Here is a 20,878-nt window from a genome sequence, read left to right as displayed (position 1 = left end):
AACAGTTCAAATTCACCAGTTGCTCACTGAAAACCCTATGGAGCAGTTCTATGCTGTCCTATATGGTCACTATGAGTCAGAAATGACACAATGGCAACAGATTTGTTTTGGTGGCACAAGCAGTTTGCAATCATTTACTAGCCTAAACTTTGGAGGTTCGAATCCACCCAAGAGTACAATGGAAGAAAGTCCTGGGCATCAGCTTCTATAAAGATTACAGTCAAGAAAAATGCATGGAGCAGTTTTACTCTGTGACATATGGAGTTGTCACGAGCTGGAATCGATTTCAGGGAAACAGGTTTGGTTTGATTTAATAGAGAGAAATGGAGAGAAAGACAGAGGGTTAGACAGACAGACAGACAAAATCAGCATATAGATGCCTACTGAGGACATTGGAATGAATAAAATCAAGAAAGTATAAAACAGTAAGGGCAGAAGAGCTTTGGGGGGAACCAAAAAAACAGATCATCTAAAGCACAGATAATAGAAAAGGAACTTCTAAGTTAGAGAATCAAAGAAATAGTAAACAAAATCAGCTACCACTTTGCTGTAGAAACCAAACGTATATTCAACAGAGTCTAATGCTACAGAGCTGCCAAAGGGAAAAAAACAAACAGATAAACTAAAAGCCTTCATTGGACTTGGGAACAGGAAGGTTGATAGTGAACTTGGTGAAGGAATTTCAGTGGAATGATGGAAAAGGAAGGTAAATTACACTAGGTTGAGTTCTAAGTATAACTGAGAAAGTGGAGGTAGATATTACAAGATATTTAGTTGAAAAGTGGTAAAGGGGAGACAAAAAATGAAAAAGTTACTGTGATAAAGGTTCTGAGTAGATGGCAGTCAAAGGTTAAGGGAGTAGGGATTATATTTGATTATATTTTCCCTGTCTTACAGATCTATGGAAACCCTGGTGATGTAATGGTTAAGTGCTACAGCTGCTAACCAGAAGGTCCGCAGTTTAAATCCACGAGGCACTCCTTGGAAACTCTATGGAGCAGTTCTACTCTGTCCTATAGGGTCACTATGAGTCGAATCCACTCAACAGCAATGGGTTTTTATGGATCTATAAGGTTGAAGTAACCTGAGACAATGTGATAAAAAAGAAAAGTCAAGTTAACTTATATTCTGCTCTGAATGGGAGTGATTTCAATTCTGTCTGCTTTCAAAATTCAGAACCCAGTTTAAAGAAAAGGAAAAACATCCTCTGCCATTGAGTCAATTCTGACTCACAGCAACCCTGTAGGACAGAATAGATTGCCCCATAGGGTTTCCAAGGAACACCCGGTGGATTCGAACTGCCGACAGTTTGATTAGCAGCTGCAGCACTTAACCACTACACCACCAGTGTTTCCTTAGGTTTGTGGAAATGTTCTGTGGAATTTAGCTTTTTTAAAACACTGCCCAAATGCTTTACACTTTATATCATATAGATGCTTAAAGATAGAGGGTAAAAATAATGTGCCTTCGACATCTGAAACTGTTTATAATCTGGAAAATTATTTATTAATGTTTATGTTGTAAAAGAGCTAAAGACAGAAAATTAACAATCATTTTTTCCTAATATTAGTCTTATAAGTCTATTGAACAAAAAAAAGGGAAAAAATTGAAGTAAGCAAAAAAAAATTTCTTTTTGAATGTTTAAAAGCTATACCTAAAAAATAGTATTTTGCTTTTGAATTCTCATACTACATTTTCCACACTTAATTCTGGTAATTCATAATTTACTTGCAAATTAGTGTATTCAATCCATAAAATTTGGAGATAAACTTACAGCACAAAAAATCATTTTAATATGTTTTGAACACCATTCACATTCTTAATGCTTCAATGTTTTTTTTTTTTTACTATTTTTTGAAGAAAATACAATATAAATTTTGCTATATTATTGATTGTAAATGTTAATTGAAACAGTCTATATCTTCTTTTACAACTCCCCAGTGGACTGGAATTTCTGCCTGAACCAAATCCCTTCACACTGACAGCAGAAGTAATGTTTAAACATAACAGGATTCTCCTTCACCAGAATTTAATATAACATCCTGGAGAGCCAGGGCCACCTTCCCCTACCCGAATTGATCATTTTCTATAGAATCAAAATTATTCAGACCATATGGCCTGGTGGGTTTTCCTGTAAAGTATCTATTTCATGGCCAAAGACAATTACTCAGCAGTGACTGACTTCATCTTTCTGGAACTTACAGGCAATCCAGAGAGTCAGTTCATCCACTTGGATGCCTTCCTAGTGATCTCCTTAGTTTTTAGTCATGCATAATCTTGGTTTGACTGTACTAGTTCCAATTAGCCCTCAGCTTCACACACCCATGTATTTTTTCCCCTGTCATCTGGCTTTTGTTGATTTTTATGGCACCTCCTCTATTACCCCAAACATTCTGGTGAACTTTTTCGGTGAATTTAAAAGTACCTTTTTAAATGTGCAACTCAGGTGTGTTGTTTTATCACATTTTCAGTTTGGGAATTATTACCACTGTCATGGTATATGATCAGTATATGGCCATCTGTAACACTTTATTCTATGTAGTTCTCATGCCTGCGAAAGTCTGCATTCGAATGGTCACTCCAAAAAAAAAAAAAAAAAACCATTGCCATCGAGTTGATTCCAATCCCTAGCAACCCTATAGGATAGATTAGAACTGGCCCGTAGGGTTTCCAAGCAGCAGCTGGTGGATTAGAATTGCTGACCTTTTGGTTAGCACTGGAGCTCTTTACCTCTGCACCGCCAGGAATCCAAATGTTCACTGGCACATATATTTATGGATTTATAGTGGGAGTTATACAGGTGGTGGTTACGTTCCATATGTCTTTCTGTGACTTTAATGTAGTCAACCAGTTCCACTGTGATGATGTTCCCTTGATTGCTTTAGCTTATTCTGATTCACATGCCAAAGAGCTAATGCTGTTAATTATTGATGGATTCAATGTGTTTTACTCTCTTATTATTGTTCTCATCACCTTTGTCTTTATTCTCTTTGCCATCCTGAGGATCCACTCAGCTGAAGGAAGACAGAAAGCCTTTTCCAACTGTGTTCCTCATCTATGTTCTATTACTATGTACAATGGGACCTTAATGTTTATGTACCTACAGCCCAAGTCAAGCCGTTCACTGGATAAAGACAAATGTGCCTCAGTGTTCTATGGGGTGATGATCCCCACTTTAAGCCTGTTAATCTACAGTTTGAGGAATCAGGAGGTAAAAAAGGCCTTAAATAGAATTATTGAAAAAATGTATTCTAATAATCAGTAGTGAGATTCATTGTCACTAAAAAAAAATGCAAGATACAGAGTTAGGAGATTTTTGAGTCAAGGCTTGTACAATGTGGGAACACTTGTCCACTGGAGCTCAGTTTCCTAATATCTAGTTCCTTGAAAGCAGTTACTTTTCTTGCACTTTGTTTTATCCTTTCGGGTTTACAGATAGTAGGCATTTCACAAATGTCTGTCTAGTTGTTGAATACTAAAATAGAAAAAAGGTGTCAACCCTCTTTGACCATCAGATGTTTCAACAATAGAGATGAAAAATACAGTATCTTAAAATAATGAATTTTCTTACTTCACTGTGATTGACCATCCACTTCATGTTTAACATCAATTTATGTGTGGTCGTGTTAAACTTTTAATGTTGTAAAATGTATTTCTTCTGAAGCAATATTGTGTAGATTACCTTACCAATGAATATGGCTGTTTTTAAGTGATTGGAGCCCTGGTTGCCAAGTGGTTAAGTGCTACATCTATTAACCTAAAGGTCAACAATACAAATCCAAAGTTAACCAAAAGGTCAGCTGCTCCAAGGAAACTTACGAGGCAGTTCTACTCTTTTCATAGGGGTCTCTTTGAGTCAGAATTGACTCCACGGCAATGGGTTTAAGCCATTGGAAGATTCTACTCCCTGGGACACTGCAGTTAGGGAAGGCAGATTTGTATACAAAATATGTATTGATTCTGTACACCAGTGGATTCCTAGTGATTCATAAATAGTGAGAAATACCCCTGGAGAGTTGGATAAAACACTGGGAGTAACAGAACATGACATTCTGTGAAAGAGAAGAGAAGGTGATTTCCATCCATAAAGCAGATCCTCTAATCCTGCTCAAGGTTGCAAATCCCCCCTGCTACACGTACTCTTTAGTAGTTAAAAATTTATATCGACATGGTTTGTGCCAAGTTCTCTTCCTCAAAGTTCCATGTTTTGCAGACTTGTTACTCCAAGTACCCTAACCAACTGTCCAGGCCTGTTTACCACTGTTTTATGAATCAGTAAGTCTCCATGCCTTAGGCCATAAGTTCTCCAGCTCAAGTGGGCAGCTAAATGTTTTACCCACTGGGACTATCACATCTAAGTGGATATGGGATGAGACACCAGCTTATTTCTAACTAGTTCTTACATAATGTAACAACCATCTGTGGACTACGCCCAAATACTAACCTCATCAGTTGGTTGTAGGGAATCCCTAACCCATGCCTGGATTGACAGAAAGAACTTTGCACAACACACAACACTTGAGAGATAGGTGATATAAACATCTGGACTGCCTGTCCATATAATCCTGGAAATAGACTTAGTAGTTTTGATAGATGGAAAGAAATTTAAAATATCTTCCGAAAACAATCAACAGATTCTCAGACCCAAATGTCTTTAAAGCTTCCTTGAAATTCTCTCACATTTCTGTGGAAAAACTACAATTAGTGTAATCATTACAGGTTAATTAGAAATTTAAAATTTCTGTTCAAGATAACTTTGTTCTAGTTGATAAATTCATGATACCGAGAAAGAAAAACCAAAACCAAACCTGTTCCCATCAGTTCCAACTTATAGCAACCCTTATAAGACAGAGTGGAATTGTCCCACAGAGTTTTCCAAGGCTATAACTTTTACAGAAGCAGACTGCCACATCTTTCTCCCATGTAGCAGCTGCTGGGTTTGAGCAGTGGATCTTAAGTTTAGCAGCCGAGCACTTAACCACAGTGCCACCCAGAATACTATTATTAAGAACCAGGAGAATAATGTTTCTTGCACAAAATACTCACAGTAAATAAGTTTCATTGTGTGTGTGTGCAAAAAAAAAAAAACTGTATAAAAAGAAGGGGTTGATTATGATTTTTCTATCTTCTATTCATTTTTCTATTTATTATTCTATATATACATATATGCGTGAAGTGGAATGAATGGAGTTCATTAGTGGGTTTGATTTGTATACCATTAAATGTTTTCCAGCACAGTGCAGGAAAAAAAAGAGTTCTTTTGAAGTTATTACTGTTTGTGACCAGAACTTTCAAGAGTGATTCTCTGAAATTGAGCTAAATACACCAGTAGGCCAATAAGAAATTCATGCTAACTGTTAATTGCAACAGGTTCAGTTTCTCATCCAGTGTTGGATCTTTGGTACAATCCAAATCATTACTTAGGAGTGGGTTAATATACTTTGATCTAATGCATAACATGACCATTTATTGAATTCATAAATTTAAAAAGACCAATATTAAAGTCTAAAAAGGTAAACCAAGTACAATTAAACATTTTTCATGTTGTTTTCCAAAACATTAAAGTGATCTTTGTTAATTAATTATTCATTATTAGACTTGGGCTCAGCAAGATGATCTGCCATTTCAAGTAGGTGTTCCTTGACTGTGGGGCAAATTGGATTCCAACAGATCTATCATAAGGTAATTTGTTATGCTCTTGAGACATCATTACATTGTTTTTCATAAAGTTTAAAGAATGATGTAATACAATGAAAAGGCCCTAGAGGGACTAACAAACCGTACAAAATGTACTAACAGTGCTTAAGTAACAGTAAGTATTGTTGGCATTCCCGGAATTGGCTTCAACTTTGACTGAATTATTTTTGGATTTGTTGTAGATTACTCAAAGACAGCAAAACAGTAGGAAAAAAATATTAAAGGTAATTAAGATAGTAAAAAAGGGTTTGGAGTAACACAAAATTTGAATTTGTTTGTTCAATTATTCTATAAGTACATTTGCAGTATCTACTAATTGCTGAGTCATACTGCGTATTGGAGATAAAACTGAGGAAAATCTAGAAGCATCTTGGCTTACCAAGAATTTGAAATTTATTGTAGGTTACAGACAAATTAACTGGTGGTCAATTGTTCAGACGAACACTTGAGAGATAATAAAAGGCTTATAGAAAGAAGTGAAATTTCACATGGGATTGGAAGGAGAAGTTGAAAGAAAGTAGCCAACCAGAGGAATGAAGGTAAAGAATGGAGTATTCTGACAAAACTAAGTACAAAATATGTGGTCATATCTGAGAAACTAAAGCCACATGGCTGAGGCATGGAGATTACATGAGAGATGTTACAAGAAATGAGATTAGTCTGCAAAGCAGGGGCTTGTTTTTCAAGGGTTGCTTTAGCCACCTTAAGGACTTTGAACTTTATCCTAAGGTCAGTTGCAGAACAAACTAAGATTTGAAATTTGGGAAGAACTTTCAGGCTGCCGTATGTACAGAGGATTCTAAAACTAGACACTAGTGTAAAAGTTACGGAGTAATATTTAGGCCTTTCCTCCAGGAAAGACATGATAGAAGTCTAAATAAAGAAAAGAATACATGATACAGAGGACATTAGAGAAAAATCTGGCCTAAATATTTAGATTTGTGCATCATCAGTACATAAATGACAATCATCTTTGTATCATTAAAGGAGAGCTCTGAACAAGAATGCTCAAAAGGAAACGGGTAGGCTTAGGGTAGAACTCTAAAGCAAGAGAGTCATTTAAAATATGGACAAAGAAAGCGTAGCCATCAAAGAGAGTAAAAGTGGACAAAAGAGTGGAAAAACCCAGAGATTCTGGTGACGTGAAAGCCAAAAGGATAAAAGGAAATGTCGGTGGTGTCCAATGCTACAGAGAAGTCAATATGAAGTCTTCATTGAATTTGGAAATAAGGAGAGTGTTGGTGTACTTGATGAAAGCAATTTCAAAGCAACACTGAGAAAAAACATGACAATAATACAGTAGGTCAAGATATGAATGTGAAAGACAGGGTAAATGTTGGTGACTTTTCTAGGGTGTTTGGCAAAGAAGAAGTGAAGGCAAGAGCAAGGTAGAGGGGTAACTTAGGTAAGGGAGAGGAACAGAAATGAAAGAACGCTGGTGAGGTTTGACCGTATACTTTATTTATAGATCAATGTGAAAGGTTGAATAAATTTGCAAATGGAGAAGATATGGAATGCAAAAGAGTATGTGATCAAAATATAAGTTTTGGTATTAGAAACAGAGGTGGGTCTGACCCCAAGCAATGGTATTTTCAGTTGCCTTATATGTATGTGAAAGTTGGACAATAAATAAGAAAGACTGAAGGAGAATTTATGCATTTGAATTATGGCAGAGATAGATTGACACAGTGGCTGCAACAATGGGCTCAAACATAGCAATTATTGTGAGGATGGTGCAAGACCAAGCAGTCTTTGTTCTGTTGTAAATAGGGCCACAATGAGCAGGACCTGACTTAATGGCTCCTAACAACAACATTAGCAATAGAACATTCCCTCCCCTAAAAAAAAAAAAAAAAAAAAGGAAATGAAAAATGGGGAAGCAGGTAGGTTTGTGGAAATTTTCAAAAGAAGTTGATTTTTTTTGTTGTTGTTGTTCTGTTGTTGTTACTTTAAATTTCTCTCTTATGTTGGAATTTTGGCATCTACTGGGAGTAAGGGGCATGGCATAGAAGTGTATGAAGAAATTCAAAGAGTCTAAAATAATAGCTACTTACAAAGTAAGAGATAGTTGATTTAGGGAAAAACCAATCTTTTGGACACAAGTAAGTAGCTACTTTTGAGTGTGATAAGCTTGTAACTGTTCCCTTTTGTCTGACTGGTTTCTTGGTACTTCAGGCACAATTGTGAAGAGAACATTTCAAAACATTTAGATTTTGGAGTATCTTGAGAAAAATAAGACAAGGATATTTAGGATGTTGATAAGAATAATTGTAGTAATAAATCATGGAATCTAAGCTATGTAGGGGAAGAATTAAATATAGGAGGTGACAAAATAAAAGACAAATAACTAGTGGGAAATAGCGATATGAGTGCAGCTTTGGTATGAAAAGTTGTATTGTCATACTGAGATGTTTATAGGGAAGAGTAAATGCTTGTGATCTTAAGATAATGTCTTAATTTTGGATATTTAGCATTTAATCAATTTCCAGCTAAGACAAGATCCAAGATGGAGCCATGAGAGTGGGAAGTTCAAGGGTATTGGTTTTCGGGTCACTGATATCAAGATTTCAAGAATTCAAGAAGCAATGCATTAAAAGTGTGGTCTGTGTGGGCACTGATGCCAACTTTATGGAAAAGGGACAGAATGATCCTGGTGTTAAAATCTTCAGTACATAAGGAGTGACCTGGGAATATATAAGTGATAACAATGATGATGGGTATTAGCCTCAAAATTCAGGAGAGTTTACTCAAATGCAAGATGTAACAATAAATAAAAAACACAAAGCTCTGAGTATGAATACGCCTTATCTCACCTCCAAATTAGAAATATGTGGATGGTTACAAATTGAGCAGCCTGTGGACAGGTGGCCTGGAGAGAAGTAGGTCTTCAAGGGGGAGCCAACTTTTAGTTTAAGCAACCCCCAACTCACCCACTGCCGTCGAGTCGATTCTGACCCATAGCGACCCTACAGGATAGAGTAGAACTGCCCCATAGATTTTCCAAGGAGCGCCTGGTGGATTCAAACTGCCGACCTCTTGGATTGCAGCTGTAGCACAAGCAAGGGAGGATAAAATGATTGAAGATGTTGGAGAATTTGGTCACATCAAAGCAAGATCTACACATATTTGAAAACATCACAGAGATGTTAGTATTAGAGAGAATAAGAACCAGGAGGGGCAGTGATTCAAGATCAAAAGTTAGCAAGGCAAAGGGAGAACAGTTATCAAAATATTGCAAAACAAACTCATACATCCATAACTATGATGAGATTGCACACGTTTCTGCAGAGTAAACCTCAATGTAAATAATATTAATACTCTTAAGAGCTAAATTTTATTTAGCACATAGTATGAGATAGGCACTGTTCTAAGCATTTGACATGGATGTGGGATGCCTTTCAAAGCTGCTTTGTTTCTGGTCAAAGGGGCAATTCTTTCCTCTCTGAAAGGAAATCATTTGAATAAACTATGAGTTGAGGTTAGGGATTCAAGGCTGGGACTAGTTAGTGAGTTATTCTTTTTCATGTCCTGCTGGTCAAGAGCCATAAATAAAACCTAAACTATCTGCCTGAGTTTGTATATCTCAAGATAAAGATAGCTATATTATCAATCTATAATCTTGATATAAATAAATATAGGGTCGCTATGAGTTGGAATGGACTCAGTGGCAATGAGTTCAGTTCAGTTGAAATATAATCGGAGGCAAAAGTTAGAAAGGCAAATCACTTTGTGCTCATGTAAAGTTCATTAAAAGTGATTGCATTTTAATTAGCTAGAAGGCGACTTGCATTTCTACAAACTCGTTTTAGGATGTTTTTCTTTCCTTGTTTTGCATTTGGACATTGGAAGATCCACCATAAATGAGCTTTCTGAATCATTTAATGCCTGTCTAACTTGGTTATATGGTTATACAATTTTCAAATTGAAAGATGCTATCCATATTTCTATGCCATTTTTCTCCTTTAATCCAAAAAGAGAAAAAATACACAACTGAACAAAAAACTAAGAATTACAGGGAAGAGGAAAAAAAAAGTATCCTGAATTTATGGTCCAGAGAACAACAGTAGTCAAAATTTTAAATCTGACCTTTTATATGAACTATTTTGGGATGATTTTTTAAATTAATTTCCTTTTAACTGAAATTTATTTTTATTTATTATACTTTTATTAAAGGTATTTCAATAACTTAAAAAAAAATTCTGACATCTGTGTTCAAAAAACTCTCCTCCTATTAAAAACAGATAAAAAATAGATTTTTCAGTTATATAAAATTTTAAATAAAATACTACTTTTCTACTTTTATAATTTACAATAATTTCATGTTTTGGAATTCCTGCCTAGAACAGATGCTTTATTTTGAATGCAGAACTAGCGTGAAGATTCTGCTGGGGGGTCAGAACCAACTTCTAACATCTGCTTGATCTTTGCCAACAGACTCAAGATTACTCGTAACCCTGTTCTGTAGGGATTTATTGTGATATTTCCATGGCCAAAGGCAACCATTCAGCTGTGACTGAGTTCCTCCTCTTGGGACTCACAGATAACCCAGACCTTCAAGCCATTCTCTTTAGTGTCTTCCTAGTGATCTACTTAATTAGTGTCCTGGGTAATCTTGGTTTGATTGTGCTAATCCAAATCAGTCCTCAGCTTCACACACGCATGTATTTTTTTCTCAAACACCTGGCTTTTATTGATTTTTCTTTTACTTCATCTGTCACCCCAAACACCTTAGTGAACTTTTTGTGTGAAGTTAAAAGTATAACATTTTATGCGTGTGCCACCCAGGTGTGTTGCTTTATCACATTTGTAGTTTGCGAATTCTACTTGCTTTCCATCATGGCATATGATCGGTATATTGCCATCTGCAACCCTTTACTCTATGTCATTCTCATCCCTAGAAAACTCTGTTTTCAACTGGTTGTTATTACATATGTGTATGCTTTTACTGTGGCTCTTGTACAGACAGTGGAGACGTTCCATTTATCTTTTTGTGACTGTAATGTGGTCAACCACTTCTACTGTGACGATGTTCCTTTGGTTGCTTTGGCCTGCTCTGACACCCAAGTCAAAGAGCTGATGTTGTTAATTGTTGCTGGGTTCAATACACTTTTCTCTCTACTGATTGTGTTAATTTCCTATGGCTTCATTATCTCAGCCATCCTTAGGATCCACTCTGCTGAAGGAAGACAGAAAGCCTTTTCCACCTGCGTGTCTCACCTGACCTCCATCACAATATTTTATGGGACCATCATTTTTATGTACCTACGACCCAAGTCAAGCCATTCTCTGATCTCAGATAAATTTGCTTCGGTGTTTTATGTGGTGGTGATTCCCATGCTAAACCTACTGATCTATAGCTTGAGAAACCAGGAGGTAAAAAATGCACTGAAGGGAATTAAGGAAAAGTTGTGTTTGGCTATCAGATAAATGAAGAATCATAGGGCAGGGATCAGGAAACTTAGAGTTATGTCTTGTCTAGTGTCACAGTGCTGGCAAATGACAAATGACAAAACCCCCTTACTTCGAGTGTTCAAACACAGTTTTTAAGGAATAGCTCTGTAGACTCATGGTGAGTCTCACCCACTGTTTATTCCCAATGATTTGCACACGAAATGAGATTTATAAATTTTATTAGAGTTTTTGAAAGGAGAGGAAAGGAGAGGGAGAGAGAGAGGAAAAGAGGAGAGAGTGAAATCCTTTTCGACCATGATATTCTTCATCAATAAAGTATTGAGAAATACTTATTTTATCTGAAATTGAGAAACTTGAATATTGAGAAACTTGAATTAGAGTAAAATAGATCAACATCTGCTATTTTAATTTGCAAACCTACTGCATAGATTATCTGGAAAACATGCCAACATTTAAAAGCAGGAATTTTGGGTTCGAATACTCTGGGTAATTTTCCCAACACTCTCCTTTCTCTGCATCCCACTGGGAACAGTAACACTAGGAGAGTTACCATGACACTGAACATTTAGTGAGTGGCACCAATTCAGTATCAGTTTAGCTCATTGGAGCCACTTCCTGTCATTATAATTCACTGCCTGTTATATGTGCACATGTGGTTAGGCCTAGTCTATCTAAGAGTGTGGTTAGCACTTGGATTCTTCATTCAAACAGTTTGGCTAAGAATTTTAGCGTTTCCAGTTAATGTGATGAATGAATTAGTTCACATTTGTGTATCTCAACTGCCTCATCTGCAGAAGGCAGTAATAGTTCCTTTCTCTTAGACTGATTGTGAAGATTAGACCAGGCTATAAATATGAAAGACATTGCACAGTTCATAAATGTTGGCTACTACATTTAATCCTTAACATTATAATTGCATTAATGAGTCTTTTGATTTGGTCTTAGAAAATGGAGTAGCCTTTTTGGAAATAGTTGCCAACTTGAAGTACTTCATTTTCAAATCCACAAAATGAAACTATGAAAACCAAAAAGTTATTTTCTTTTGATCTTTTAAAGCAATTCAGCACTTTTAAATTTATGTTTATGTGAGTTAATGAACATCTTTTGAACTGATTTTTTATAGGGGGGGCAGTTCCCTCATACCTACTACTCAATATTATTGATAATATTCATCATTTTCTAAAAAAAAAATCGATTCATTCTTGTTATATTTAGTAAAGGTTAGATTAATAAATTATTAATTTACTCAGTTATGAGTATTTAAAATAAAATTAGAGCAAACATCAGTTGGATTTTTTGTTGTGTCAGGTGTTTAGCGCAGTGCTTTAAACCAATGGTCTCAATTTTCATAATACCCGGCTGAGATAAAATTCTCCATTCTATCAAGAGAATATGGTAGTTTATGCAATATACTAACATGCACGTAGCTAATATCTGGAAGAACCAAGGTTTGAATCTAGTTTTGTCAAATCAGAAAGCTCAATTTTTAATTACTTTTCTATACTTCCAAGTACTGTTGTACACTGTTGGAATATTTTTTAAAAAGTGAATGTCGATTCACAAAATCACTCAGAAAGTATATTTCAGTAAAAATTTTTTGTAAGCTCAAAAAGATATGTGAGCCTGAGTCTGGCACAGAACCTGGACCTTCCCCCCATATTACTCATATAAATTGAAAAATAAAGTGAAGGAAAAGGTCACCATACATAGTGGCAGAGACCTTCTGTCTTCTTTATCACCCTTTTGTCTATCAGTGACGTTAACTTCAAATGTGTCTGGTAATCTCCCACTTGCCCCCATAGCCAGATTCGGTATATATTATGAAAACTGAATTCCACTTTGACACTTTGATGTCACTGGGTCCCATTTGCTCAACTGTCTTGGTTTAGAATATAAGGAAGAGACACTGAACAACTCTGAGGCATGGTTTTCTTATCTATAAGTTGGGTCTTTAGGAGAAATGATGTCTAATGGATCTCAAGCTGTGTGATTGCCAATCTAGTAAAATGTCAACTTCCTATGCTTAGTAACAGACCAAATAAAGTGCCAAGAGGAAGGCATCCAAATATGGGTATCTCTAAACTAATTCTTAAATAAGAAATACATTTGAGAAAATATGAAGGAATTACAAACTAGTCTACAAAAAAAGTGTAAATGAAGCTCCATGAGAATAGTTAAATTCTAAAAGTATTCCCAAAAACTTATGTTAAAATAATTTTATAATTATATTAGAGCATATTTTTAAGGAATTTTACCTTCATGCATTTTTGGATTATTTATTTTTTGATTAAAGATTAAAAGCCCAACCAAACCCACTGCCATTGAGTCAATTCTAACTCATAGTGACCCTAGCGGACAGAGTAGAACTGCCCCATAGAGTTTCCAAGGAGCGCCTGGCGGATTTGAACTGCTGACCTCTTGGTTAGCAGCCCTAGCACTTAACCACTACGCCACCAGGGTTCCCAAAGGATTAAAGACCACTTAATTTATCTATTCTGTAAATTCTCATTTTTCACATATTGAGCTTGAATATGTAACTATTTCTTATTAGCTGTGTAACATTGGATAACTTATTTACCTTCTCTGTATTTCTCTTTTCATGCTTATAAAATTGTAAATAATAATTGTATGTACTTCTTAGTATTAATAAGAGGACTAAATGAATTGATAAATGCTACTCACTTAGAAAAAAGTCAAGTAATGCTAGCAATTTTATTGTTATTATTACGAATAGTGTAGAAATTTTAGACCTTGCTGATGCTCTTTTATGCAAATGTGAGGTTTAAAAATCTTATGTTGTATGGAGAGGACTCTGTTCTGTTTAAAACAAGGCAGTTCTCATGCAACCTGCTGAAAAGTGTTGAAAAGTAGCTAAGGCTAAGAAAGTCTTATACAAAGTCTAAAATTTTAATATCAATATCCAAAAACAATCAATTTGATTTTTATTGAAATTATACTGCTAGTCCATTGTAGATACAAAATAGTAATAATTCCTTTGTTTACAAGAAAATGTCATTGTGATATGGCTAATGTAGTAGGCAATATTTGTAATAAAGCTATTTACTTAAGCTTCTCTTAGTTATCAGCCATTTTGCCAAGGTATTTGCAGAGATTTCTATCTGAAATTTCATGTGTAGACATGAGTTGGAATTGACTCCAGATGATATCTCACCAACCTTTTAGGTTTGTTTGATTGGAATTAGTAGGGCTATTGATTAAGTGCCTGGCAAGTAGTAGAATCCCACCAGGTTGTATTCCTCTTAGTTAAAGACTGATAAGCCTTTGAGAGCTCAATGAGCTCATCTTTAACTACATATAACAAACACATATATCTAACAGTCACAAAAAGAACACTTACATAGAACTTTTTACTGTAGATTTTGTTCAAAGAAATTCATAGATTAACCTGTCTAATCCTCAAAGACATCATACATGAAGAAAGCAAGAGGTCGTTAAAAGGACAAGAAAAAAAAGACCAAAATGGATGTAAGAAGAGACTCTGAAACTTTCTCTTGAATGTCAAGCAGCTAAAGCAAAAGGAAGAAATGATGAAGTAAAAGAACTGAAGAGAAGATTTCAAAGGGCAGCTTGAGAAGAAAGAGTGTTATAATGACATGTGCAAAGGCCTGGAGATAGAAAACCAAAAGGGAAGAACACTCTCAGCGTTTCTCAAGCTGAAAGAACTGAGGAAAAATTCAACCCTCAAATTGCGATAGTGAAGGATTATATGGGGAAAATATTAAAACACGCAGGAAGCATCAAAAGAAGGTGGAAGGAATACAGAGTCCTTATACCAAAAAGAATTGATCAGCAATCAAACATTTCAAGAGGTAGCATATGGTCAGGAACCGATGGTACTGAAGAAGGCCAAGCTGCACTGAAGGCATTGGCAAAAAACAAATCTCCAGGGAATTGGCAGAATATCAACTAAGATGTTTCAACAAATGGATACAGTGACGGAAGTGCTCACTCGTCTATGCCAAGAATCGTGGAAGACAGGTACCTGGCTAACCAACTGGAAAAGGTCCATATTTATGCCTATTCCCCAGAAATGTGATCCAACTGAAAGTGGAAATTATTGAACAGTAACATTAATATTACATGTAAGCAAAATTTTGCTAAAGATCATTCAAATGGGGGTGCAGCAGTAGATCGACAGGGAACTGACAGAAATTCAAGCTGGATTCAGAAGAAGACATGGAACCAGGGATATCATTGTTGATATCACATGGATCCTGGCTGAAAGGAGAGAATAGCAGAAAGATATATACTTTTGTTTTATTGACCATTGAAAGGCATTTGATTGTGTGGATCATAACAAATTATGGATAACATCGCAAAGAATGGGAATTCCAGAACACTTAAGTGTGATCATGAGGAACCTGTACACAGATCGAGAGGCAGTTGTTCTGCTAGAACAAGGGGATATTGCATGGTTTAATGTCAGGAAAAGTGTGGTTCAGGGTTATATCCTTTCCCCATACCTATTCAATCTGTATGCTGAGCAAATAATCTGAGAAGCTGGAATATGTGAAGAAGAATGGGGCATCAGGATTGGAGGAAGACTCTTTAACAACCTGCATTATGCAAATGACACAACCTTGCTTGCTGAAAGTGAAGAGGACTTGAAGTACTTACTGATGAAGATCAAAGACTACAGTCTTCCGTATGGATTACACCTCAACATAAAGAAAATAAAAATCCTCACTACTGGACCAATAAGCAACATCATGCTAAACAGAGAAAAGATTGAAGCTGTCAAGGATTTCATTTTACTTGGATCCATAATCAATACGCATGGAAGTAGCAGTCAAGAAATCAAAAGACTCACTGCATTGGGCAAATCTGCCGCAAAGGACCTCTTTAAAGTGTTGAAGAGCAAAGATGTCACCCTGAAGACTAAGGTGCACCTGACCCAAGCCATGGTAATTTTGATTGTATCATATACGTGCAGAAGCTGGGCAATGAGTAAGGAAGACAGAAGAATAATTGACACCTTTGAATTGCAGGGTTGGCAAAGAATATTGAATGTACCAAGGACTACCAAAGAAACAAACAAATCTGTCTTGGAAGAAGTACGATCAGTATGCTCCTTAGAAGCAAGGATGGCGAGGCTCTGCCTTACATAATTTGGACATGTTGTCAGAAGTGTTCACTCCCTGGAGAAGGACTTTGTGCTTGGTAAAGAACGTGGTCAGCAGAAAAGAGGAAGACACTTAATGAGATGGATTGACACAGTGGCTGCAACAATGGGCTCAAGCATAACAATGATTGTGAGCGTGGTGCAGGACCGGGCAGTGTTTCTTTCTGAAGTACCTAGGGTCGCTATGAGTCAGAACCAACTCAACGGCACCATAAAACAACAACAACAACAATTCTCAAAAGAAACCAAGGAGTTGAGTTCTATTATTTTCCAGAAGTGGATACAGAGGAACACACAGTTTAAATCAGTTGTCCAAGAATACACAGCTAATAAAGGAAGGAAATGGCATTCAAACTTAGGCAGTCTTATTCCTGAGCTAAGAGTGCTAATAAAAACATGCTGCTGCCTTTGCTTGGGATACTCCTGTGTGTTTTTGTGTATGTGTCTGTGTTTGTATTTTAACACAATTTTAGTAGTCTGTAAAGCTGTTGATGGCCTGAAAGGAATCTAAAACATACTGACTTTTCAAGTGTGCCCCCAAAAGTTACAGAAAATGACAGTGTCTGTTGAAATAACAGTCACATTTTCATTAAGTTGGGAAAGAATTTTAAGAAATACAAGCAAGAGATTTCTTTGCGTGCTTTTAGTTAAAGCATTTTTATTATCATTTTCTTAATTGCAACATCTTTAAAGTTTCACAACCTTTATCCAAGGCTTTCTTCAAGGCTTCTTTTACCTCCTTGTTCCTTAGACTATAGATGAGAGGGTTCAACATGGGGATCATTACAGTGTAAAAAACAGAAGCCATTTTGTCTGTGTCCAGAGAGTGGTTTGATGTAGGCTGTAGGTACATAAAGATCAGTGTGCCATAGAAAATAGTGACAGCCACCATATGAGAGCCACAGGTGGAGATGACCTTGCATCGCCCCTGGGTGGAGTGAATCTTTAAGATGGCGGCAATGATGAAGACGTAGGAGATGAGTACAATTGAAGAGGAACAGATCATATCAAAGCCAGCAAAAGCGAAGATCAAAATTTCCTTCATATGTGTGTCTGAACAGGACAGAGCTAAGAGAGGAAGGTCATCACAATAGAAATGGTTAATTACATTGGGTCCGCAGTAAGTTAGACGGAAGGTAATAATGGTATGGAAGAGGGCAACCAGAAAGCTATATATATATGGAATAGCCACTAATTGAAGGCAGACTCTTTTTGACATCAGTATTGAATAATGCAGGGGACTACAGATGGCTACGTAGCGATCATATGCCATAGAGGCTAAAAGGAAACACTCAGTAATCATGAAGGTAAGAAAGCAGCCCAGCTGTGTTGCACAAGCATGGAAAGGAATAGTGTTGCGTTCCGCAACAAAGTTCACCATCATCTTTGGGGTAATGGCAGAGGAGTAACAAAGGTCTACAAAGGCAAGGTGGCTGAGGAAATAGTACATAGGTGTGTGGAGTCGAGTGTCAATCCTGATTAAGATAATCAGTCCAAAGTTCCCCAGAACTGTGACCAGATAGATGACTAAAAATACCACAAAACATGGGGCCTGGAGCTCTGGCCGGTCTGTAATGCCTTTGAGAATGAACTCAGTGACATAAGTGATGTTAACAGAAGCCATTTATTCCAGTGGATGTTGCCGGAGTTGAAGATTAAAAATTGCAACTCTCATGGTTCTTGCCAATGTTTAGGGAAGATGATCATTGATGTCTTGTCAGCCTTGAATTACATCATCAGAAGGGCAAAAATGCAGCTTAGCTTTTGCCTGACATTCTCGCCCCAGGATAGGGTTTCTTTTACTTTCAGACTAATCTTCTTAAAAGTTATTTTTCTTTCTAATTTTAGAAAATAAGGAGTGATCTTGGTTAAGACAAGTTAAATATTGTCTAAATTAAACCACTTGAGACAACCACAGCTGATATTTCAGTGTTTTTGCTGTCATTATCTTTTCTATGCTATATAAGTATGACAGGAGTCCCTGGGTTGTGCAAATGGTGAACGTGTTCAGCTGATAAGCAAAACATTGAAGGTTTAAATCCATTCAGAAGTGCCTCAGAAGAAAGGCCAGGTGATTTACTGCTGAAAAATCAACCATGGAAATCTGCTGTGACACACAGGGTCACCATGGTTCGGAATCTTCTTGATGGCAATTGGCTTTTTTACTCCCATATGGTACTTGAACATGTTCACAGTTTTATCACAAAGTTTTTACTTAAATTTTAACCGTAAAGTTATGATTTGAACCCTAATTGAGGGTAATTATAAGACTACGATATAAAATAACACAGTTACGTAGACCACCTTCACTGAAAGATGGTGGCAGGGGAAGAGGTTTATTTATAATTTATCATTCATATATATATTTTCTGCTAAAAATTGAAACTCATTTTTCTTCTATTGCACTTATAAAACCTCAAGATTTATAGTGGTTCCAAGGTGCCTTTCAAATCAAAATCAGAGAAAACTATATGGGGAGATTAATGTATCAATGAGAATATTAACTACGGTAGATATTTACTGCTAAGTAAGCTGAATATTTAAGTACCCCATCATTGGTAAAGAAAAAGAGGTACAGTGGAGTTGTATAAGAATAAAAAAAATTAATTCCTAAGATCAATAAAGTGAAAAATGACGTAGAAACAAAATTCCCTGTAAGATTCTGCTAAATTTTGTCTGTAAATTTTGAAAACCCTATGGAGCAGTTCTACTCTGTGTATATAATTTTACATTAATGGGTTCGCCATGAGTCAGAATCAACTCAAAGGCAACTAACGACAGCATATATTTCTAGATTATATTATCAATTCCTATAATTATTTAAAAGTATTTTTTCTATGACCTTCAATTAGTTTCTCCACCAAACAAGTCTCACCATCTATTGAATCATTTCCCCATCTCTCAATTTTGAGGAGAAATGCTTAAAATTATTTATACGTTTTACCCTCAGGGTGCCCCAGTAGCCATTGTTTTCTTTGCTTGATAGTAAGTTGCTCAAAATAGTGATTCTCAAACTTGGCTGCTCATTGTAATCATCTAGGGAATTTTTAACATCTCAGTGCCTAGGCACCTCATACCAATTCAGTCGGAAACTGAGGGAGTGGTATCCAGGCATCAGTGTTTTTAAAGCCCTCCAGATGATTACAGTGCACTAGGCTTAAGCTCAAGTAGCCTAAATAATGAATTCATTTAAAATGGCGATGGCAACCTGAGCTCAGCTACATCCTCAAAATCATTGATTTCTTTTTTTGGTTTTATTTGAGTTACCTGTAGCTAAATTGGAAAACCTGGTGGCATAGTGGTTAAGTGCTACTGCTGCTAACCAAAAGGCCACCACTTCGAATCCACCAGGTGCTCCTTGGGAACTCTATGGGGCAGTTCTACTCTGTGCTATAGGGTCCCCATGAGTCAGAATCGACTGGACGGCAACAGGTTTGTTTTTTGCTTTTTTGGTATGGCTAAATTAGTTTGAATACGTGACTCCACTTAGCTAATGGAATTCAAATTGGAGTATGCTTATTCCTGCTTACATGAAAAGACTCACCAAGGGCTATGTGGACAAGGATAATTTTAAGGAAATCAGTTTCTCAGTTGTCCATGTCCATACCTGTTCCTTTCTGAAACTGGTTTGACTAAGGCACCTGTTATCTTAGCTCTTCTTGGCCCCCCTGCTCACAATCTGCCCTTTATTTTGTGAAGGAAAAGCATACATCTCCCCACTTGGGAATCTTACTATGAATCCTTGCCCCAGAGATAAAAATATCTGTGGAGCTAAACAATTTGAATTTTTTTTTTATTGTGCTTTAAGTGAAAGTTTACAGTTTGTTAGTTTCTAATGCAAAAATTTATACACACATTGTTATGTGACCCTAATAGCTATGCCTAGAATATGTCAGCACACTCCTCCTTCCCACCCCCGATTTCCTGTGTCCTTTCAACCAGCTCCTGTCCCTTTCTGCCTTCTTGTTCATTTTGAGTAATTTGATGATTCCTTTCAAGATATTGTAACTACAACCCTCAACTCATTAAAAGTGAAATTTAAAGCCTAAACTTATTATTTATCAAAAGAGGAAATATATATATATACATATATATAGAGATATATATATAGATATATATAGATATCTATACCTACCTGGTGGGTTAGTGGTTAAGCAGTACTGCAGCTACTGCTGCTAACCAAAAGGTTGGCAGTTTGAATCCACCAGGTGCTCCTTGGAAACTCTATAGGGCAGTTCTACTCTGTCTTTTAGGGCCGCTATGAGCCAGAATTGACTTGATGGCAATGGGTTTGGTTTGGTCATATATATATATATATGTTTATAAATCATTCCTCTACTAAGAGTGATTGTAATTCTGTATATTTGATTTATAGATAGTAAGGTAAGATAGGAAACCCTGGTGGCTTAGTGGTTAACTGCTATGGCTGCTAACCAAAAGGACGGCAGTTCAAATCTGCCAGATGCTTCTTGGAAATTCTATGGGGCAGTTCTACTCTGTCCTCTAGGGTCACTATGAGTTGGAATCAACTCGATGGCAGTGGGTAAAATAACCAATGAAACACACTAAATAATAAAAGTATATTACATTAGGATAGCTTTTTTGGGGGAAAATGTGGTGGAAATG

At 36.4% G+C, this 20,878-nt stretch overlaps 2 protein-coding genes and 1 pseudogene across 2 annotated transcripts; 2 read left to right on the top strand and 1 right to left on the bottom strand.

Annotated features, from left to right (window-relative positions):
* Positions 1-2,267: 2,267 nt before the first annotated feature.
* On the top strand, positions 2,268-3,280 carry LOC100663951 (olfactory receptor 5AL1-like; annotated as a pseudogene).
* A 6,902-nt stretch (positions 3,281-10,182) lies between these two features.
* Positions 10,183-11,348, top strand: LOC135229611 (olfactory receptor 5AL1-like). The gene has a single exon (XM_064279060.1). It carries the CDS (start codon positions 10,183-10,185, stop codon positions 11,122-11,124), a length of 942 nt encoding a protein of 313 aa, XP_064135130.1. The 3' UTR covers positions 11,125-11,348.
* A 5,457-nt stretch (positions 11,349-16,805) lies between these two features.
* Positions 16,806-17,896, bottom strand: LOC135229614 (olfactory receptor 8U3). The gene has a single exon (XM_064279063.1). The coding sequence runs from the start codon at positions 17,874-17,876 to the stop codon at positions 16,917-16,919; it is 960 nt and encodes a 319-aa protein (XP_064135133.1). The 5' UTR covers positions 17,877-17,896; the 3' UTR covers positions 16,806-16,916.
* Positions 17,897-20,878: the final 2,982 nt, after the last annotated feature.

This window comes from Loxodonta africana, unplaced genomic scaffold, assembly GCF_030014295.1.
Source record: "Loxodonta africana isolate mLoxAfr1 unplaced genomic scaffold, mLoxAfr1.hap2 scaffold_428, whole genome shotgun sequence".
NCBI classification, from domain to species: Eukaryota; Metazoa; Chordata; class Mammalia; order Proboscidea; family Elephantidae; genus Loxodonta; species Loxodonta africana.
The sequence above is the reverse complement of the archived record's forward strand: the minus strand, read 5'-3'. Positions and strand labels throughout refer to the sequence as shown.